General features: G+C 41.4%; 1 protein-coding gene across 1 annotated transcript in view; it reads left to right on the top strand.

The window, feature by feature from the left end:
- Positions 1-23,705, top strand: part of KCNK12 (potassium two pore domain channel subfamily K member 12) — a 75,540-nt gene that overhangs the window by 32,334 nt on the left and 19,501 nt on the right. The window contains exon 2 of the mRNA XM_042820123.1: positions 23,085-23,703. Coding sequence (XP_042676057.1) covers positions 23,085-23,703 — 619 coding nt within the window. The remainder of the gene's footprint in view (positions 1-23,084; positions 23,704-23,705) is intronic.

Raw genomic sequence — 23,705 nt, 5'->3', positions numbered from 1 at the left:
GTCTGACCAGGGGGTCTCTGTAGTCAAGAAGATATTTTAAATGACTGATGGTAAAATATTTTGCTGTTTTCAGAACAGGCTTCTTTTAGTCAATAACACACTTTAGACCTTTGTCTGCCATTACTATAGAGGCCCAGAAGAATTGTCATGTGATATTTAATATAATATTAGCACACATTTGTTCAGAATATTTTAATTCAATTGCTCAGTTCCACCTTTATTTTACTGCTGGTAGAGTCACCTCATATAAACACTTTACTTTTACCAACAAATTTGCTGTGATGATGAAAGCATTCCTGTTGCTTCTCTCTGTGTGTTTCTTTACAGAGTCTCTCCTGTACTGTGTATCTTCTCATACTTTCTCTTAGGGTTTTGAAGAAATGCTAGGGAGTATTCTTATCCAGGGTTGTATATTTGTTATAGTTTTCTTTTAAAATGATACTGCTCTTCCATACAGAAGGAGGAGACATTTCCTTCCTATGTGTTCTGCAAGTACTGGAAGGGGCTGCCTGTGCTGGGGAAGGGAACAATTGGACTGCAGGCAGCGACAAAAACAAGCAGTCCACCGTATTCCTTTTTTGGGTGTGAAAGCAAGCGCAAGACTTAGAAAAAAGGAGGAAGTGAAAGGGAGGAAAAACGTAACAGTCTTCAAAGTCTAAGTGCACTCTGGCACTACTGCCACGTCCTTTGTGACAGTGCTGCCACACTGGGTACTGCTGCGCTTCAGTGACGTGTTATAAACGTTCCACTGTTAAACAGAAAGCACTGCTAGTGTTTTCTGATTTGACCTTGTTCTAATGAATAATGTTGTTGGAAAATGATACATTCATATCTAGCGATTGTGTTTACAACAGCTACCTTAAAGGATGTCATCACTTGCTTCGGTACACCTAGTATCAATGGCTAGTGGTGTTACCTCTCACAAAGCCTCTGGTAGAATAAAAAACTCAGGCTTTATTGTCTCAGTCTTCACTTTGAAGAGCACCAATTGTATTGGCATTTTCCAGCTCATGTCAAAGAAGGTCTACTCATTTTAAGGAAGGCGCTTGAAATTCTTTACTCACACTGGAACTCCCTCCATTAACCAGAAGAGTTTTACATATGGGATCTATTACAAGGCATGATTTTTTTCTGAGGGACATTGCCTTTGAATGGGAAAACTGTTTTTATTTAACTGTACAATACAGACATGCTGAGCGTGTTGCCCTGCACTGTTTTAGTGTTTCATTACAGGACTGTCTTTCTAAAACAGTGTATGTTCTGATGTTGTTGATTCATTAGCACATACTTAGTACTGGGTCCATGTCTAAAGCAAATATCTGACAGCCAGTTCTGCTGTGTGACAGTGAGGTGAAAGTTAAATCCAGGTAAAATTATGGGCATTGCTCTTTTGGAAGCTCAGCACCACATTCAACAGAGGCAAGAGGGCTCTACTGAAGTAATTCTGAGCAGAGATGTTTTTCACATTTACATGAAACCTTACAGGCTGTAGATTCTGTTCTTAAAACGATCATAGTCATTGCCAAGTTATGATAAATAGTCCTACCAGCTAGAGAGAAATGCACGCTGGTTTGGAACAGTCTGTAATTTTATGTCTAAAAACTCACATCCAGAAAAGATCCCAGGATGTTACAAGCCTAGAAATACTTGGTGGATGGGAAGTTCAACACGAGCCAGCAATGTGCTCTCACAGCTGGCATTAGTTCATACCATGTCCCTCCAAGGACTAATGATGACAACATTTGACATCAGTTATTTTCAGGTGCCAATCACTTCCAGTTACTTAAGAATGTCTCACGGGAGCATAAAGCTAAGAAATTAACTTTTCCATTGAACAGTTATTCTATGGTATTCTGTTAATGATGTAAGGTTTAACTACTATTTGTGAAAGGCTTTACTGAGGAAATTCCCACCAACACAACCTGCTTTTCTGAAAGGGGGATGCTGGATTCCAAAACACAGAGGAGTCAATAGGGCTTTGGAAACTCTTGCAGCCTTACTCTTCTGCATTTGCTTTTTACAGATACGCTTCTAATGAGTCTTCAAAATGTTGTTCATTATAAAAGAAAGTGCTCCATGTCATATCTAAAACACTGAGGTCACTTGAGAAGTCCTGTGTCTTTCCACTCATCTATCACATTTTTTTGTTTGATATGTTCTGATGAAAGGCTGCATTCTCCACTGTCATTTAAAAAGCCATTTGCCACCTTCTGAATCACAAGTGAGAGGCAAGGGAAGTCCCTAGGACTCCCTTTTGCAGATACACAGATAGGAACAGGTACCTGGGCTTCTTTAGATCCATTTCCACGTTCATTTCCACACACTCCTGCTCTGTGCATGTTCTGTTGACTGACTGTGCAGGAACACGTAGTGCTTCATGTCAACTCCAGCTGAGCGCTCTGCACACAGTAATTGCTACAGCTCATTCAGGCTAAGGGTCCCTCTGACAGCAGTTGGTGACAAGTGCAATAGAGAAAGGTATAAGAGCCAGGAAAAGCAATAATGGCCTTAAGTTATGCTGGGGAGGTTCATGGTGGATATTAGGAAACATTTCTTCCCAGAAAGAGCGGTGAGACAGTGGCACAGTCTGTCCAGAGAGGTGGTGGAGTCACCGTCCCTGGAGGTGTTCAAGAAACATGGAGATGTGGTACTGAGGGATGTGGTCACTGGGCATGGTGGGGGTGGGCTGGCAGTTGGACGTTATGATTTAGTGGTCTTCTTCAGCCTTAATGATTCTGTGAACTCTATTCAGCAGTATTTCCACCAAGGCACCGGCTCAATGATTCTTGAGCATTTCTGTGTTTAAACACCTTGGTGTGTTAATGGGCCCTGGCAAACCTTTCTTCCCTAATTGAGTTGATTTCCTCTGGAAGCAATTTAAATGATAGACCTCCAGTAGCTGGTGGCAATAAGTTCTGCAACCAAATTACAAACAATATGAAGTAACCATTAATTTCATTTTAAACCCGCTACCCAGTAATTTTACAGTGTGCCTCATCACAATGCTGTAGGAGGACTAACAAATAAACATTCCCCTATTCACTGCCATTTATCTCATTTTATGCTGGCCTTCTCCCGGCGCTGAGGAGCAGTGTCCTTGTTTGTCTCTTCTTGGAAGCTCTTCCTTACCATGGAGCATTTGGCTGCTCTCATCTGTTCAGCCTTTTATTTTTATTATGCTACTGCTAGTATGCCAAATGACAGCAGAACTTGGAAAATCACGTGTTAGGAAGCAGCCTTTCTCTTTAACAAGACATTCAAAACTGATCTTTTTGCACAGAGACTACCAATATTGTACATAAACTCACAAATAGTGTCATACATAGAATTATTTTCTCACAGTCTGAGATCTGTTAAATAATAATCTTCCTACTTAATGTATGTAGAGATACAGATAATAAGAGACATGCCATGGTGTACAAATGCACATTAATGAGGGCTGGAGACAAAGAGAGGGAGGGAGCCAGAGATTTTCAGCAACTAGCATGAAGAAGATCAAGGGGATGCCAAAATTACTGGAAGGAAAGAAAGAAGACAATTGAAGATGAAAAATTAGGGTAAGGTGTGGATATTAGAGCCCAAGAGTAAAAGTATGTCCATGATGTGAGTGATATGATGATAAAGAGATAATATCTTTCTTAAAATCAGTTTTAGATAAGGGATTAGATTTGGGTGGTGCTGTGCAGAGCCAGGAACTGGACTCAGTGATCCTTGTGGGCTTCTTCCAGCTTGAGGTGACCTGTGTTTACATGATTCCGTGTTGGCAGGGAGCACACAGGGCAGCCTGTGGCCCTTCCACACCATTTCATTGTTGGTTTGCAGGAATGTAAATGGTTACTCGGTGCCAAATTATTTTTCTCTCTAACACTAGGGGCTTTTTATTTCTGTCTTGACAAGCTGCATGTAAAATGTACTGCTGCACGGTTGTATTTATAGCAGATTGCCTGAGCTATGAATGGCGAAACGTTTCATAAAAGACAGGCCAATAACATGCAAATGGCAGACTTGTTTTCTTACTGCTAAAAAGAAAGGTTGGTTTTGCGTATCAGCACAAAGGAAATTGATGCTGTCGCTTATAGATGCATCCATCTTATTTCAAATCGCTGTTGAACGGTAAAGAGAGAAAAGCCGGAGATTAAAAGACAGAGTCCAGTGATCAAAATGAAAAATACAGTAGTCTCTGATGAATAACAATGATGGGGTTGCATGGGATATTTTGAATCCTGTGAGCTTCGTGTTTTTTCCATCACAAAAGAAAGACTGTCCACCATTTTTCTGTATTAAAAAGCTGCTGTCAGGTATCTGAACAAGAATCAGAATATGCTGATAGAAATAGAATCAGATAACCTGGAAAAATCGGGTCTAAGAAATTCACTTAACCAGATAGTGCAGATGCAGCAGAAATTAATACAGTTAGGAACCACCAAAAACATTTTCTGCTTTATTTAAAGTTATCTGCTAGAATTCTTGAATAAGAGAAAGACAATGTGAAAGGAACAATGAGCAAACACATACTAATTTTTGTCAAAAGAAATTAAAATACATTTCTGGTCTTCAAATTGCTTAGAATGTATGAAAACATTACTCCCTATGGTTAAGAACCAGAATAACTTTTTGTATATATATGTAATTTACTTTTTGGTGCTTTATTCGTGTACCGCAACCTTTTCATATCAGTTGGGTATTTTAAATCATATAATAGAATCATAGAATGGTTTGTGTTAGAAGGGATGATGTAGTTGAGATGATGTAGTTCCAACCCCCTGCTATAGGTAGGCACAGCTCCCTCTAGACCAGGCTGCTCACAGCCCCATCCAGCCAGCCCGGAATGCTTCCAGGGAGGGGACATCCGCAGCCTCACTGAGCAACGTGTTCCAATGTCTCACCACCCTTCTCTTAGTTGAATTGTTAAATGTCCTTCTCTTTGTTAAATTGAATTTGGAAATTGAGATAAATGTACTGGTAAGCCACTGAAGAGAGTGTTAAGAAAAACAAGAAAGGAGGAAGGGGAAAATAAGAAGGAAAGAGAGTAGTTAGCAAATCAAGCTTGCTGTCTCACCCAGTGTATGTGAATCTCATAATTCAACAGCCTGACTCAGAACAGTGCAGGGCACAGCACTGTAATATTGCCTGTCAAGGAGATCTGAATGTAGAATGCTTTTGGCTGCCCTGAGCTTTGAGGGTAAAATTGCTTTTCTGAGTTTCAAATTTTGCTTACAGGAAGGATTTGAGCCTATTTATTACGTTCCTCACCAGCTACCTCGTTCTGAAAGTTGTAAAAATAGCAGTGCTTGGTGTTCTGGTAACTAAAATGCACAAGGATTTATTTTTAAAGCTACTTCCGCAGGCAGTTAAGGAACTGTCAGAGTCATAAATATGAAACAGAATCAAAGTGCATGGCATTCCTATGTCAGACTTTACCATTTGCCTATTGATACAGGAACTCCACCCTCTTTTTCCCTCACCTCAGCAGTCATTGCTATCAGCAATGCTGGACCAGCAGCTGCCGCAAGAGGTTGCAGCAGTGCTTCTCCCAACGCACAGCTGAGAGATGCACCAAAAGGAGTGGGATGATGTAAATGCGTGACTCGGAGGAGTTGGGGTGCACAGTGTACATGCATTTCTGGAGTAAGACTCTTTTTGGAGCACTGTTTCATGACTGTGCTGATCTAGGTAGACCTAGGTTAGATACAAGGAGTAGAAGGTAAAACACAGCTCTCCCAGAAAGCTAAACAACAGGAGCACATTTTATCTGTGCTTATTTTGAGAATTGCTACGGGAATAAAGCCTGAGTTTTCTCTAAACCTCAGGGAGTTATCAGGCTGCCCTATGCCAGTCAGCAGTGACGCAGAAGCAGATGCACAGGATTTAAGACCCCTTTATATCTGGCATATAAGACAACAAAATAAAAACAAAAGCATTACTCCTTCCCTACATAGTGAAAGCTTTATGGTGCAAGTAGCATTTCTAAGCCTTTATGTTCCTTCCCTCTCTGATGCATCTAATGAATAATCTGCGTATCTCATCCACAACTCACTTGGCAGCAAAGTAGCGTCTTTTAACAGTCACCTAACAGTTTTAAGCAGTATATTACACACTTTGTTCTCATCCTAGTTTTGAAGTTAACACCTCTCCTACACATCCATACCTTTTCCTGTCCCAAGTACCTACTTGATCCTGTGACTGCTCATCAGCCAGTGGTCCACCTCTGCAAAGCACTGCTGCTGGCAGCCTTGCTCCCTGCTCCAGCTTTTGCTGCTGTGTCAGGACATGCCATCTTCAGAAACACTGGCTGTAGACAAAAAAATACAGCCTAAACATACTGAATTTTTTTAAAAAGTCAGACTAATTCTCCATATTCTGCTGCTTTTGTTTTAGTCTTTCTCTTGGAATAATGCTATTTTTGGTAAATCATGTCAAAAAATTATCTTCTTTGAATTGTTCTTTTAAATGAAGTGAATGCAAATTTTACATAGTCATAGATTTTTCAATAATGCCCATTTCATTGTAATGACAGTTAGATATTGAACAAAGACATTGCCCTGACAATGCAGTGGTTTGATGCAACAAAAATCCTATGTTTTAGTTTTTAGGAAATAGCACCGTAGTAAAACAAGTAGCTTGCTTCTGGTTTTGAACCCATGAAATAATTCCTGCCCTCTGACTGCTTGTGGAAGTGCTTCTAATTTTATGTAGAGTACAGCAGTAGTGCTAAGAGAAGGGTAAAAATGGATATTCAAGTCTTCTTGGAGAAGTGACAGCTTTATCTTTCAAAGAAAGCTGCAAAAAATTGGACTATATGTTTGTATTTTCATGGCCACTTGAAGAGATTTTCATGCAGACCATTTTTTAGTCAGTCAGTCGACAAAGTGTCCCAAGGGCAAGAAGGAACTATTATTGCCTGAGACTGACACATAGCTGGTCTTAATAATGTACAGCACATAACTGGGAGTAAAGGGTTTATATGACCCATTTCCCATCAGCCTAAAGATCATCACGCCCAAAGGCATCAGCTTAGTGAACTAAAGAATGGAAACAAAATCCTTCCCCCAGAAAATTAATAAAGAGAAATAGATGTGGGGAGGTCCTAAATTCATTGAATTAGGAGTAGAAATTGTAGTAGACAAAAAATATCTTGTAGTAGAAAAAAAATAATCTTGTAGTAGAAAAAACAGTTGTACCAAAAGCAACTACAATTTGTAAATGCAAAGCAGTTTCAGGCTGTGGCATCTCATTACAGTCATAGATGAAGTCATGAAGGCAGGGAGCTGGATGCAGATGGTCACTGGGGTCAGACTGGGTGGAATGTTGCAGATGACCCTCACTGTCAGTGCAGACATGGCTTTATTTCAGTTAAATATTGCAGTTCTAATGTCTCCAATTATTATTATCTTAATTTTTATTTCTTCTCCAATTGGAAGAAAAGTCTCTCGCTGAAAACAATTGAAATTACAACTTTCACACAGACCCTTTTCTCAAGGGCATGCTCAAAAAGATATTCAGCTGAAGAAGAATAAGAATAAAAAAGAAAGAAAGGAAAAAAAAAACTATTATAAATTCACTGTAAGACAAATACACAATGGAAAACAAAGCAGTCAGATCTTTCATTCCATAGATAAGAGGAAAGTTTTGAAGAACTTTTCCATTCTTCATTTCAGCAACAAGATTAATACCCAGCTCCTGTGGCAGCATTTCTCCATTGAGGTACATGGCTATTGCTTTGCTGTGGGACAGGAAGAAAAGAAGCAGTAGAGAAAAGTGAAGGGGCTGAAATAAATACAAGTTTAATTTCCAAGCTATTTCTTGACAAAAACCGTACAGGATGGAGAAGGCACTACCAGCAAATTTCTCTTCTATTCCACTGCTCCAGGCATTCCCCTGAGGCACAAAAAGCCAGAGTGCTCCATGAACATGGCTTATCCAAAGAGGAGGAAAGAAGAGTTCCTACCAGTCTGTGTTGCAGAGGTTCCCCCAGGCTGTCTTCGTGCTGTCCTCAGCCCCACGCCTCATGCAGCCATCCTGCACAAGGCAGCACTACAAGGTGCAACAGGCTCAGGCCCAGAGGATACGAAGCTACTCTGACTCAAAAGGATGTGTGCAGGGAGCAACTACGTGGGGCTGATCTCCTGGTGCCAGTCTGGAGACAGATTGCCTAGAGCTTCTCTGCACTGCTGCACTATGCACACCACCAACTCGTTTTGCACTGAATTGAGAAAACTGGGCCTAAGCTGGGATTTACAAAGCCCTGCAGGTTGAGTTCCTAAGAAAACCGGCAAGAGCTGTCTTACACCCCTCTGTTTTACATTGCTTTTGGTATTTATGAAAATAAGAGATTGGAAAAGCGCTTGATCTCTATTTTTAAATTTCAGAGTTCTCCTGTGAATAGCTCTCCTTTCTTTTGTTGCAGTGCTGTGCAAATGCAAAAGAGGGCACTAATGCAGTCCCCAAGTGTTCATAGCAAAGATCCCTTCTCCATGGTTCACACAAACCCCTTGACACAGCAATCAGGCACTCAGCTTAACAGCAGCAACATGGAGTCCCTGTTCTTGCTGAACCCTGTGTTAAACATCCTGTCACATACTGAAAATATTCAGCTGCCTTCCCAAGATCTTGTCTGTTCATTTGTCTGCCATCCCTCCTATTCCCCAGTTACCTTTCAGCCTGTGAGCTGGCACACAGCACACTCCACTGAGATACAGATGGTCCAAGTATAGGAAGTTCCTACAATCTTCTGCTGTCTACCAGACAATAAACAGAAGTATCTCCTTATAAAGTATCCTATCACCTCCCTCTAGACATGTACTGAAGAGTAGCAAAAATGGATCCCATTGAAAACATGAAAAAACAATTCAGATGGACATTTGTCTGCCCACAGATGTTGTTTCTTTGACAATTTTCCATTTCAATTCTGAATTTGTGCAGCTCATCGTGCATCCTGAGACCGGTTTGCCAATCTGTTTCCTCAGGTTGTCTGTTGGCTTTCTCTCTCATTTTTTCAGCATCTTTTTTTTTTCTCCAATTTCAGCTTGAGTATTTAACAAATCTTAAGTTTGCTGTCTAGCATTAAAAAGGCAATATTTTAGGACTTGGAGCAACAGACACTCAGCCTTGTGTTAAGTATTAGATTGAGTAAACATTGTCCAAATCAGATAAAGACAAAAGAAAGCCCTGATCCTGCCTACTGTTACATAATTTCACTGGTTTTGGTGAAGTTGCTTTTAATTAATTAAGTAATAAGAAACCTTTTAAGGCTCCTGACATAAAACCTCACTTGATTCCTCATAAATAATGTCTCTAGAGCTCATTCACAGTTATAAAAATATATAGCTCACTGATTAAAACTGCTGTAATTTATATGCCTGAAAAAGAACTCAATTTAAACACATATTTGGAGTATTGTGTTGGACCAAAGGTATGGGGATGACAGTTGGCAAGAATCCACTACTACTCCAGTAGCAGACAGTCCTAAAAGCTGCAGGAGAAGACCCAAGGATGAGGGAACCATTTGGCACCATGGAGAATGAGCCCATGGTCAAGGCTTGCTCCTCTTGAAAGAGGCACCACTTTTCTAGTAACATTTCAGGCATACTTGTGTCTTGGCCTCCGCAGCCATGACTGGCAGCCCTATGGAATCACTGTTAGAGCAGCTGCCCTGCGAGATCAGGTCCCATTTTTAAAAAATGTTATGTGGAAAAATAAGGGTAAGCTCATGAAGAACAAAAAATTGAGAGCACTGTGTGAGCTTGACCTTTGGCCAAGCAAGGTATGGTTGGCTGCTTGAAATATCCTGGGCTGATCTCTTGGCTCTTCAGAGTATCTTACATGATGGCCCAAACAGGTGCGACTTCCACCTATGACTTTGTACAGCATTATCAACTAAAATTCAGGAGCTGAGATTGCCACATATTAGCAAAGAGCAATAAAATTAAATGAAAAGATGTATCTATTCTTCTCTTTTGGAAGCAATGCTTTTCCCTGATCAAACAACAGTAATATTTTCCACAGATTTGGAAAGAAGTTGTCAAGGCAAGGTTCAGGAGAGCAAATAGCTCCTGTGTCCATGATGATTCAGAGCTCACCACAGTTATTTTTAAAATAGAGGCTCACTTTTCTATTTCATATCAGAAGGCTGAAGGGAGAAGATATTACAGACTCCAGACAACCAGACCCATGCCCGCTTCAATGCCCTATCAGCCTCATACTGAACTACTACTGATAGTGAGCACCAGGCTCACCATGTGCTAAAGTACTGTGCATCTTAGAAAAGCAAGCCTATTGCAATGTACTGGGATGCATCTCAAGGAGCATTTCTCAGTTTTTCACCTACTGTGATACTTTTCTCCTGCTCCGAGACATTCGTTCACAAGTACCCCCCAGCACTCAAAAGAAAAAAAAAAAAAGCATTTAAAAACATTTGAGCCAAAGGTGGCTTTGTGGCATTTCTGATGACAGGAATGAATTAGCCAGTTTTCTGGATGGCAAAAAGCAAGACACCAATGTTTGGTAGAACTTTTGGAGTTAATTCTCCCCTAGTTATTTTCAGTTCATAGGGGAAACTGGCACTGTTGATATGTAGCTTTCACACTTTTCATACACCCAAGTTAAGAGTACCTTTTCAGTTTGGGCTGGAACAAGGAAAGAACAAGGAAGTATTTCAATGCAAGAGCTCAGACAAATAAAGCACTCCTGTGTTACTAATGGCAGGTGTGAGCAATGAGATGATTGTTTCTATAGACAAGCAAAAGGCTCAGAGGCTACCCATAGAAAGCTAGTTGTAATGTTTTCAGCAAACACTATTTTCTACTAATTTTAATCATTCACTATTACCTTCTCAATTATTTAAACCAAGGCAAAGCTTAAAGCTGCAGAACATGCTCCATCAGAGTGCACTTCATGCTGCAAGCAAGTAAATGCACTTAAATTTATCTGAAAGCTTATGTCTGGAAGACTGCTAAAAGCATCAGTAAATTCTCACTAAATACATACATATTTTTCTTTCTTTTAATATTACTGTAGAGTATTGCTGGTGAGCCACATTCTGAGCTGCTGAACTTCAGGGCTTTTAGCTGCACAAGCTCCTTTCCACGCTTAAACTGGGCGACATCCTGAGTACACCCTCATGTTCAGTGACCTGAGATAAGCTCTTCTCCTTGCACCATCAGTCACTGCTTCATTTGTTATAAGCAAGATGGTTTAAATTTTACCTGCCTTCAACTCACCTGACTCAGAGTCTTCTTAGTGAGGGTCAAATGAGTGTGTTCTGCACTGTGCTTCAATACCCAACAAGCTATTGGCTTCTTGCTTTATAAATGAACCTTTTTCCACTCTGGTAACAGTTACCATCATTACAAGGACATGGTCTCTATTTATCTTCTGTGTATCTGCTCCCATGTACTCTCTCTTTCTGCAGAAGAATTGATGCCTTGAAGCGCTGAAGGACAGCTATAAGCTTTCTTCCCAAACAGGTATACAAATGAAAGAAAACATTTCATGGCCAAAGCAGAAATGAGAAGTTACTTAAATCCTGTAATAACTGAGAACTGATATGTTTCTATTCAAAAGGCTTGCAGCACAGGAGTCTGCTCCAGCAGCACCAAAAACTTTTGAGTATGAAAATGCTCCTCTTTGTAGGAGTCGTTGCAGAGAGGTCCTGAGCTGCTTGGGCTCAATATGTGCGCCCACACACTGTGCTGTGAACGGCACCCAGATGGACCATCTAGACCTGCAGGGCATGTGTGCTTAGCTGAGGCACTGGGAAGCAGAAGTGCAGCTCAAAACTGGATGGTCCCCAAAAGTTGCATCAACTCTGCAGTGAAAGCAATCTGTTCCCCTCTGAGAAACAGCTGAACTGCTAGAGCATCCTGTTGATACAAGCAGGCAACATTTGTTGTGAAGGACCTTTCTCTTCTACTGATGTCTTTTCTAATTCCTTGGTTTCCTCTGAGAGTGAAGGGGAAACAACAACTGTCAATCATGATGTTTGGTGAGTTTTATGTCTGAGATGCTTTCATGGATCCAGGATATTTGCTTCCTTTTGATCTGCTAAGAGAAAAATTCTTTAACAATTAATGTAAAAGTTGATTATTGACTGAGTTTCCATTATAACAGTATTGTTCTTAATAATATTGACAATGCTGAAGGCCACAGTCCACTAGTACCAGGGAATTTAATATCAGAGAGATGGGTTACAGATATTACCTTCTGCTGGTACTGCAGAGGATTCAAGTCTCAGAGAAGTGGTGAAACAGATGGAAGAGGGACTGAAGCACTACAGAGCTGTTCATCTCAGCTTTATTAGCAAAGCACAGCTTTGCTCCTCCATTGAGGGAAACAAGTTTGCGGATGACTACTAACAGGAACCTGGGAGATCTGGACCCAGGTTCATGAAGCCAGATAGGAAGCATACCAGCAAACATTAAATCCGTTTTCTGTGACTTCATATTCTAGCAGTAGCAATCAAAAAGTTTCAGCAAATTCAAAAAGCATCGAACTTTTTCCAAGCAGAACTTAATCATTTAATTACTAGTCATCTCATCAAGACGATATTGACTGAAGAGGATGGGAAAAGAGCACAAAAAGGAACACTTGGCAGTGAAACTAAAGGTCAATATGACTAAGTACAAAAGTGCCTGTCCCAAAAATGGCAATATAATTGTTCAGCAAACTGATAGTGCATTTGACCATTATTTCTGCATTTCTGGACTTCTCAGAGGGTGTTTCATTGAATTAGGTCCAGCCCCATGGACTGAACTGAACAACTTCCCTTCCTGAGGACGTCCGCACTTAGTTTTCAAACTTCCAAGTTTAAAGGTGTCAGATCTAGGCTGTTTTAGAAAGGCAGATCGTTACTCCAGCTGAAAATATTTAGGTGAAGTTTTGAGGTTATTGCAGATGTGTAGCATACCTGGTGTACGTAGGAATAGAATCAAGATGAGTTGGTGTTTAGAATTTTGACTGGAGCATCCTTAAGTGCAAAAGCACGGCACTTAACAAAAAGCTCTCTAATATCCATTATTCCCCTTTGTGTTATTTCTTTCACTTCTTAATCAAGCAGGAGAAAAACCCAGTGGGTCTGAAGCACAAATCATTTCTTTAGATGTACAAAGAACCGTCTGTCTGGAAATGAACATTCAAGATGATTGCTGTTGTTTAAAAGATCCCCGGGTTGCAGGTTTAATACAAAGCATTTCTCAGTAGAATTTATTATGCCAGCTTTCCAAATAACAGCCTAACCATGAGTATAGATCTTTTGAATGTGCTCAGTGTAAAAGATCGATTAAAGAACAGACAGCTTGATGCTCACAATCTGTCTTTTAGTAAACATTTCTTTTCTTTCTCCTCAGCTGGAAAATTCCTGCTGGGTTCCGAATAGCAGAGACCTTGAGGGACCTTTGCGTTTGTAAAATAGAACAGACATATTTCTTTTTTGCTTTGGTTTTCCACTCTTCTAACAAGCCGAGCCTCTCTCCCTAAATCCATTCTCCAGCCAACCTACAACAGCTGACTTTCAAAAATGAACATTTATTGCGGTGAATATGGAGTACACTTGTGGAAACCTGACCAGGCTTTCTGCAGAGTGCCAGTGATTTCAGGGAATTACACTGTGTCAGCAAAGATCTGGCCCATGGCACAGGCTTTGCCACCACATTTTTGAGATCCTGTTAGGATTAAAATATAGGAGGAAGTGCAAGAGGTGGCTTTCCTGCAAATCAGGGTATAGTAGCTAGGATTAGAAAATGTATTCCACGGTGTATGCCATTTTTGGAAGAACACTTTCCTACATGAGACCATGGTTGCAAGTGCTTATCCATTTAAGCTTGTCATCTAGCTGATTGGCAGGAAACATGCTTTTTGAATCATTTTCCTATTTCTGAGATTTGCTTTCTAAAATTCTTTTAGCAACAGTTTAGAGGACACAACGTTCTGTCATTTAATGATGATGTAAGAATAAGTTAAGCAGTCAATCTTGGACAGCAAACTGTGTTTGATATGTAGTATATTTCTATAAAGTACAGCCACGCAGCCATGAAAGAGCACTGAGATATCCTGCTAAGCATAGAATTGTAAAATAGAACAGAAGCCAATGAACATACAGTGAATTCATCCTGGGTGAGAAAATCTCCACTTTTATTTGCAGTACTGACAATGGGATACCTGTTTCAGTATTGTTCAGGATGACTGAGGTCTGTGTTTTAGCCACCTTGAAACATATGATAATGCTTAGGACCATCTTATTAAAATCAGTTCTCTGCTATCACTTTATATGATGCATTTCAGAGCCTGTCTTACAGGTAGTCCAGGTTTTTGCTTTCATTCTTCCTACTGGAAGAATATTCAAAAAGTTGATTACTTTAATAGGTAGGAATTTTTTCAAATATCCATTCTTAGTGTATCTGTGGGTAATGTACCACTCGTTTGCTCTTGGGTCAACATTATCTTATATTTTCAGCAGAACTTTTCATTCTTTGAGTTCTGTTCCTCTGACTCACTTATTGAAATCAGGCATCAAGAATTCAGCCTCATCTACTTACCTATGATGTAGCTTAGAAGTAGCACCAGGATCAGGGAATCCTGGGATTCATAATTCCCATAGCTGTCAAATAACAAATTCCTGAGATGCACCTGGACTGCAAGAATCAGAGCATCCTTTCCAACTGAACTATCTAGACCAGCTATAAACAGTCAGTGTGTGTGAGAGCCAGGCATCCACACTGGCAGCTCCTAACTGTTCAATACTCAACTGATAAAATTCAGATACTTGTCTCCTTGGTCATTTCCATTTTTCTGCCCCTCTATTTATAGACTTGGTTGCTGAGCCAAAGCCCAGAACATAATTTTCCACATACTGCCACTAAGGTGATGTTAAATTAACATCTTTTGCTGGGAAAATGTCTTTTTTTTTTTTCTATTTGCATTCTCAAATGTGGTCGGATCATTTTTATTTGTACATGAAGAAGGAACCAAGCTAAGAAAATTACAGCTAGAAAAGTCCTCCTCTTCTAATAACTGGAGATGATGCGTGTCCCTGACTTACTGCATATGAAGTCTCTAAACCAAAAACAAACAAACAAAAAACCAAATAAAACAAAGGCAGTGCACTGAACACATAAAATTAATAATCTGTGATTTCCTAGATGAAATTATTCTATTACTTTTCCCAAGCCAACCAAGAACAAAGCAGCTATTTGATTTCTGCATTATACATCTTCTGTTATTTGTCAGCAGGAAAAAATCAGACTACAAAAAATGCTTATTTCTTTAAGAGCAATAATTAAATGTGTGCTTGCCTTCAGATCAGCTTTCCTGAAGATGCCAGGGGGAAGAAATTCCATGTTGTTGTGTATAAAATAGTCTTTAAAGAAGAGCATGGGGAGTTAGCTGTATTTACATTAATGGTTTTCATGCAGCTAAATCCCTGCTTGCTACTTAAAAAATTTGCCAGATATAAAATTTAAGATCTTGATCATAAAACACAAATTAAATCAACACAGTCTGCTCAAGAGAGGATGAATACATTTCATTTCATTGGAATATATTAAGCCACATTGGCAGGAATGAATCCTGCTTGCTACAGCACACATCTTTTTCATAACTGGGTTTTCTACCCTAGTATCATGAACAGCGTGTAGAGTCTCCCCAGCACAGTGGTTCTCAGGGCAATAGGACACTCTTCATGTCCCTCCTGGGTAGTGGGAATCTTTCCATAATCCCAGACATGATTGTCATTGCAATTTCCAGTGCAGCTACCATAATGCATTAAAATAAAATAAGCTCTATTCTGGAATACTTCTTGACCTAAGGAAGAAACAGGAGAAAGACTTGGAGGGAAAATAAGGCAAGAGGAAGAAAAGTAACTGGAGCCAGATGATGTGATATACCTGCACAGAGTGGGAGGGGAAAAAAAGGAGGTGGCCACTAGACCAAGAGTAATAGCTGGTGGTATTGTGCCTATAGAGGCTGAGTGGGCTGAATTCTAATGACAGTGAGGCACTTCAAAACAAGAACCTGCAGACGGGAGTTCAAGGGAAGCCAGCAGATCCTGCCTGGCAGAGAGGTGCAATGCTCTGCTGCTCAGAAGAAGCTTTCTTCCATGGGGAATGGCTCTCATATCTCCAAAATGCTCTGTATTAATGCACTGAACCTCTGATTTAGAAAAGCCTAGTTTGTCCAGCTGGTTCTGCATTAGACTGTGCTAATTTAACTAGAAGTTAACCAACCATAAGGGCCAGCATAGAGATTGTGCATCTAGAAGAAAAACTATCACTAAAAGAAAAAAGATGACTGAAAGGCTGACAGAATCTTCAGAAACTTCTTTAACAAAGCACATGTTTATTTCTATCCTCTCTCCCTGTCTCCTACCATTCAGATCTACAGAGGTGATCATGGGCATGCTGGGCCACCAGTGTTACCCTTTTTGAGTCCAAACTTGAAGTGAACAGTGTTAGGCACCTTTTGCCTCATTATTCTTTTATCTTCATCTCATTCCTTTTCTAAGGTCTTTAGTACCTGAAGCAAATAACACAGCTATATTTCGATGTTGTATGTTCTCCACCGCACTTTTTTTGTTGTTGTTGTTCTTTTTTGGGGGAGGAGCAGGGGCGCTTTTTCCACTAATGCATTTTCACCAGACAAGTGTTTGTTGTAGGCTAAATCATACTCCAGTACACTAAGACAATGGCTTGTCTTATATAAGAAGCTGTATGGCTTCCCCCTTCCACTGCTATGACTGCTCATTTGCAAAATAACTGCAAAATGCTGCCAAACAGCTTCACTGAATTTTCCAGTAATACCCAGGTGAGCACTGGCAGTAGCCAGCTCTAAACATAGCAAATCTGGAAAGACTGAAGTCTACTTCCAAGTTAAGGAAGACCCCCACAGATAAGATTGAATGTGATCCTGGATGCAGTTTTGTCTGTTTTCCCTGAGGTATTTTTGCTTGCTCAGTGGCTCAGTAGTTCTCTTGTGTTACAAGTACAAAGCATTTCTACATGGCAGAAAAACACTCTATGTGACAAACGGGGTTTTTTTCAATACGTTCCTCAGTTTGCTCACCAAGTTCTGAAGCAGGAATGGGCAAGTGTAAAAGGGCAGCCTATTGACTGTCACGTTCTTTCTTTACCTTCTCCTTCTTGAGAGCTAGTATTTGTACAAGAAATGATATATTGCTTTCCTTATACATTCCTCCTCCCCAGCAAACATACCATCATATCTCTTCAGACAAAAGTCCCAGAAAAAGAAGTAACAACCAAAACAGCAAAAGAATATGCCCCCTTTTCACATCATTTTTTGCCCTCTCACAGTGAATCATGGTTTCACCAGACAGTATCTGTGCAAGGCTTGGCAAGGTCAGTACCAAGAGTCAGCAATCTCTGTGCTACACACAAGGTGAGCAGTGAGAGGCTGACCCCTATTTGCTGCCTCAAGGACCTGGCTGCTGGATATCAAAGCTTTCTCACATGGCCTGAGGCTGGGCTACTCATCTGCTGCATACCAAAATGTGAACAGGAGCTGGGAAACCTTTCAGGAAATAAGCCAAAATTCCACTTCCTATCAACATTAGACAGTAGGGAGTGACAGGGATGAAAACAGCACCTTCTTAAAAGTCAGTCACTCCAGGGAGTGAGAGAAACCTGCAGTGCCTCACTGACGAGGTGTACACAGTGGTACTCCCTGTGACCTTTCTACTGAGGAACTCACATTTTCAACACAGCTGTAACAGAGAACAAATGATGATCAACCAAGTGTAAGGCTCTGCTTTTCCTTCCATTTCAAACAAAACTGCTCCCATGTATTGTGTATGCATGGACATACAGGCAAATCTCAGTTGGGCTGGGTCCACAGTCTGCAAAACTAAACTACTCATCACATCCAGGATTTAAACACAATTGTGGTGAATGCTAATGCCTCCTAAAGCCATCGGTGTCATGCAGTCTTCATACCTGCATGTGAACTACAACACAGCCATGTTTTGTATGTGCCATATGCTTCAACTCCATGCATCCTAAATAACAAATGTAATTGTATGAAGTTGCTTAGTCACAAGAGGCACTTGCATATTAAAGCTCAGCAGGATGAATGAACTCAAAAGGCTATCACCCAGTGAGACACAAGATAGAAATCCAGTGTGGAGGTGACATTTTAACCTGTTTGTTGTTAACCAACAGGAGCCATCAGCTCAGATGAACGTCAAATCATCAGATCTCCACCTGCTACCCCTCTCTATTTACATCATCAGAACTCTACCTGCATCTTCTCATCCTAGAAAGCGAATCCAGCAAGCCATTGAGGTTACCAATGTTTTCTTGCCTAGTTCTATTCTGCATTTCTGTAAAGGCTCAGCCTTTACAGCACTGAGCATCAGTTCAGCAGATTGTATGCCAGTGCTACCGGCTGGAGCAACTGGGGAGGGAGCCAGACACAGGAGCTGTATAATACATACAGTGAATCTTCAGATGGCATGAAAAAGGTGTTTGCTTGCCATTTCATGACTTGATAAATACCTCAGTCTGTCATTGGCTTTTATGACAACAGGAAGAAGTAGGCTTTGTGCCTCAAAATGTAGTCTGTCTAGAAGCTCCATTTGCACAGGGCTGTTCACTCCTCTGGGGACAGTGTATCTCCCACTCAGCATGAACAGAGTTACCTTCACCATCTCTATCTAGCAATACATGGTTAAAGCACTCACCTTCTATCTTACTTGCAGGGTGAGATTGAAGTGTGAGGAGGAAGCATTTCCATGGATTATTCTCCCAGTGGTGGTGTGGGCTTGCCAGCTCCAGGCAGACTCTCTTTCTCCCTCTCCATCATGCTTTGGTGCAGTAAGACATGTGCTTCTGTGAAAGAACAGTGGACTGAATCTCAGTGGAAAGTAGCCCTTCAAAAATAGCAATTTTTTAACTGAATCATTTTCCAAATCACACTCTAAAATTACTTCCTTTCCTGGCAAGCTCCCGGCAGTTCACAGGCAAGTGTGGATTTGGAGGCTGCAGGTTTCACAAGAGCTGCATTGATCCCATTCTGCAGACACTCGAAAAATATTGGTAACAAGTCTGCATCCATCTGTCCACGCATCTCTCCATCCACCCCTCCCCTCTGTGGTAGTAGGAACCTCAAGCCGCTTTGATTCAAGCCTGGGAAGACTAGAAAGCCAGCTGTTGTAATCTTTTTACATTTCAGCAGAGCTTTTTATTTTGTTTCTCTCAATATCCTTCTGAACAAAATAGACAGTAGTTCAATAGACAAAGGTATAATGCAGTGGATGAACAATTGGCAGCTAGATTCAATCAGCTCAAAGAGTCATAGTAAATGCGGTTATTTCAGGCTGGTCACCCGTCACTAGTAGGGTTCCTTGGCACTCCACTTTAGTGCCAGTTTTCTCTGTTTATAAGTAATCTGGAGCTATTGACTCCTTTGAGGGTAGAGAGGTCTTGCAGAGAGATCTTGGCAAATCAGTAGGCTGGACAGTCACCAACTGCATGATGTTTAACAAGAGCAGTGCCAGAGATGGGGCAGCCCTGGATACGCGTACAGACTGGGGGAGAAGCTGAAGCCCCTGGGTTTGCTCAGCACAGAGCAGAGGAGCTGAGGGGAGGCCTCATGGTGGCTGCAGCTCCTCAAAGGGAGTGCAGGGCAGCACTGAGCTCTGATCTCTGTGACAGCGACAGGGCCCGAGGGAACGGCATGGAGCTGTCAGGGGAGGGTTGGGTGATCAGGGAAAGGCTCTGCCCCAGGGGGTGGTAGGCATGTCCCAGTGCTGGAGCTTAAGGAGTGTTTGGACATCGCTCTCAGCCATAGGGTTTGGGGTCAGTGATCTTTGCAGGTCCTTTCCAACTTGGGATATTCTGAGATGCTATGACTGACTATGGGGACCACGTGTTCAAAAGAAGTTTGCACAGAGCAACTCTTACCTCTTTCATCATGATAGAGAGGGAGGTTTTTTTTTTTTCCGAAGAGCTTCTCTTTTTTCCTCAAAGTTATTGTCAAGAGGAATGGTAGGCTGCATCACACTTTCACTGCCTAATTGGCCATTAAGACCTTTCAGAAATTCTACCCTTGGCTTGGAGAGCTGAAGGATGTCAATCTGTTCTGAAAAGCTTGGCCTGGGTTGCATTGAACAAGATGAGCTTTAAAAAAAGAAAAAAAGGACATCATAGTTGTTTCTCATGGAGTTTTAGAAAGCTGTATTTCCATTGTTAAGTGCATTAAAAGCCCTTGAAATGCCTAGACACTAACAGACTTCCCTACGCAAAGATATAATAGAAAACTAATTAGCAAAACAAATAGGAAGATTACCCACCAGAGTGGAAGGTTTGGCCACAAAATGTGAGGTTTTATGCTGCCAAAGACTGAGATGAAAATAACTCATATGAATGCAAAACAAACCGCACAAGATGCTGGGTGCCTTCAGCTTCCATTGGCTTTGTTGGCAAGTAAGAGTACATCAGCATTTTCAGGATGCTCATAGCAGGGGATAGGATCACACCTTTTGAAATTGGCTAGCAAGCCAAAACTCACATGTACTTGACTCCTATTTCTTGCCGTGACTTGATTTTGAGTTTGGGAACAAAGGAAAGGGTTCTCAAAGGATTCTTGAGTTTATCTTATCAATTTCTTCAGCTCTGCTCTGACAATAGTGCTCCAGATGGGATAACAAGGTTTTACACAGCACAGAATCATCTGATAAATGTTTCAGCCTCAAGTCTCAAGACTGATTGTATGCTATAGCCCATAAAATGAGTTGGTTTTAACTTCACAGGCTACAGTAGCTAACACGTATCTTCAAGACAAGCTGTCTGTCTGCCTGTTTTCTCTGTTCTCTGTCCTCCCCCCAGAAGTTCACCCCAACACAGTTAACAGACAAGAGAGTATATATGGCCATTCAGGTTACTGCTCTGGTGTTTTGTTTCAAAAGCCATCAAAACACTTCCTGAGGAAGAACTGGAGTTAGGAATGTCTAAGGTTCCATGTAAACAGTCTCTTGCCTTTGCGTTTTGCATGTCTTTCATTATCTCAATCTGTTCTAGTTCTAAGTATCAGGAAGGAAAAGTGAAGAAGAATGCCATTATATTTCATGTACTTTGGTAAGCATCCAGTTAATCAAAAACTGAAAAGTGATTTCATTGACATGTGTTACAAATCAGAAACTAAAGAATATTGGACTGCATAAAGAGTAAAGGAAAAGTATCTGCACAGTATTCACAGCTACAGTAACATTTACAGATGCATAATTTATCTTTGGTCATCATCAGTTTAGAAAATCTGACTACTTCAAATCAGCCATACACTTGAGGTCAGAAACTGTACTGCACATTTATTTCATGAAGCCAGAGACATCTCCACATAATTACCTGAGACTATTCCATGTCAATATCGTGGTTAAAAGCTTCTAAATTAACCAATTGCTTTTTTTCTTCTCAGCACATATTTGTTGCGACATCAGTGGGAACATACAGGGGTGAAGCTTGAAACCAAGCATCCATCCATCTGTGGAGGTTTTAGTACCACTGAGGTCAAAACCAGTGGACTTGCTAACGTGGGTGCAAGTCATACGGTCAAAGCATGGGTAGGAATCTAATGATTTCGTCCACACAAGAGGAGAACCATTCCCTTGAAAGGTTCAACAGTAGCTAGGCTGTTTTAAAATGCCATAATAAATGGTATTCTCTACTTGTGGGACATGATATTCAGTGTTACAACCTGTTTCCAGACAATGGTTTAATTAAACATTTAATGAACGCATCTCATTTCTTTGCACGAGCTCCACTCTAAACAACTAAGCTAATAACATAAGCATCACAGTTGGATTATTAAAATGAGAGTCTTCATGAACGCCGTCCCCCTGGCAAACAAAATGGCTGATGCCGTGCAGAGGAAGCTGGGTCCCAGCGAACCCACAGCGCAGTGACCCAGTTTTAACATGAAACCAGATTGATGGCTGACCATCAGCATTTAAAAAATTGCTTGGCAAACAGTTTTAAACAGTGATTTTTTATTCAATAAACAGTTATTTTATTCAATTAATTAAGCAATTCATTTAAACATCGATTGCCTTTAGGAGTTTTCCCTAATTAGAGATTCAGCACCAGCTTCAAAATATTTCCTCAAACAAACTCTGGTACCCGTATCAAATCGACAGAAACTGGGACCTTCCTTAAAGGCAAAGTCACGTGAGGACTTGCATCCAGAACTCACTCTGAGTTTGTCCAGCAGTTAGCTGCTTACAAAAGTTAGCTGCTTACCGTGCATTCTCATGAAGAACTTTAATTAAAAAAAATTTATATAGACTTTTTTTTTTATCACCCCATAGCTAAAAAAAAAGAAAAAAAAAAAAAGCATTTTTGCAAAACGGTGACAAATCTCAAGAGTTAAAAACCTTAAGAGAAATAAGTTGTCAAAACATTTTGAAAATCTGACAAAGCTTTAATTCTTACAGGCTGCGATTCAGTGACACTCAGAATATCGTCTTTTCAGTGCTGGAATAGCCAAGCCATGTTCTTTATTGCTTGAGTTTATTTCTTTCGTAAGAAACTTCTTTCTTCACTCTAAGCTTCTTCCATTTCTTGATGGAAATTCACAAGAGCATTTCCTATCTATTATGCAATTCCAATCAGCATCCCACCAGTGGCATCCTTCCAGAGGCAGCTCATCACCCGAAAGGAGATGTATGGTCCATATCTGACCAATTACATCACACTTGTTTTGATGGGGTCTTGATTAGACCTGCTACACTTTCTCACTTCTCACTTCTTTTGTCCTTGAGATCTGCAATGACTTGCACAGCTACTGAGTTTGTGGTTTACTGGCTTAATTGTTTTATTTTTATTTGGTTTTAGATTTATAGTGGTACACCACTGATACTTTGAAACAGCAGCCGCATTTTATTGAGGGCTACACATGACATCAGTCCTTTTGAGACTGAAAATCTTCTCCAGTACTTCTGCTTGGACACACTCCTTCCACCTCTGCAAACAAAATGCTTTAACACAGAAGCAAGAATGGCAAAGAACTTACGATTAAGCCCATCAGTGGCTACCGAAACATGACAGTCGAGTACACTGTAAACTAAGTTGTTCCATTTGGAACAGGCTGCCCAGGAAGGCGGTGAGGACCCGTTCCTGGAGCTGTTCGGGAAACACGGAGCTGTGGCGCTCAGGGTCCGTTTGCACTCTCAAGCCCCCGCTGGCAGGGCTGCCATTACTCCCATCCTCTTTGCAACACTTTACTGGCGTGAGTTACAAGCAAAGAAATCCAGCTACCGAGAGAACAGAGTCTCTCGGGAAAGGGGCTGCGGTTCTTCCTGCAGTCCAATGGACAGCGGAGGCTGCAGCGAGCGTCCTGCAGAAACGCCTTGGAGAAAAGCGACCTTAGAGCCGCAGGCTCCAACTAAGCTAGAGCTCGGTACCGGCAACGCGACCGGTCGCGGCGCTGAGTCTAACTTTGCGCAGCCCAGAGACTGGAATCAGAGCAGCTCCTCGAAACGCCTGCGATTCATTCGCTCCCTGCGCAGAGCGGCTGCCCCGAAGCCGCCTTTTTTGGCGCGGGGCAGCGGCACGAGCAAAGCCGCCCGCGAGGCCACGCGCCCCACAGCCCGCGAGCCCTCCGGCGCTTGGGGCGGGCCCGGGCCGGACGGCGGACCCCCGCGGGGGCCGCGACGGAGCCGGCCCGCCCCGTCCCGTCCCGCCCCCGGCACGGCGGCCCGGGCCCGT

Source organism: Centrocercus urophasianus, unplaced genomic scaffold (assembly GCF_019232065.1).
Source record: "Centrocercus urophasianus isolate 14NV4802_14NV808 unplaced genomic scaffold, USGS_Curo_1.0 seq_10, whole genome shotgun sequence".
In the NCBI taxonomy this organism is placed as follows: Eukaryota; Metazoa; Chordata; class Aves; order Galliformes; family Phasianidae; genus Centrocercus; species Centrocercus urophasianus.
This window is presented reverse-complemented; position numbering and strand designations above follow the sequence as displayed.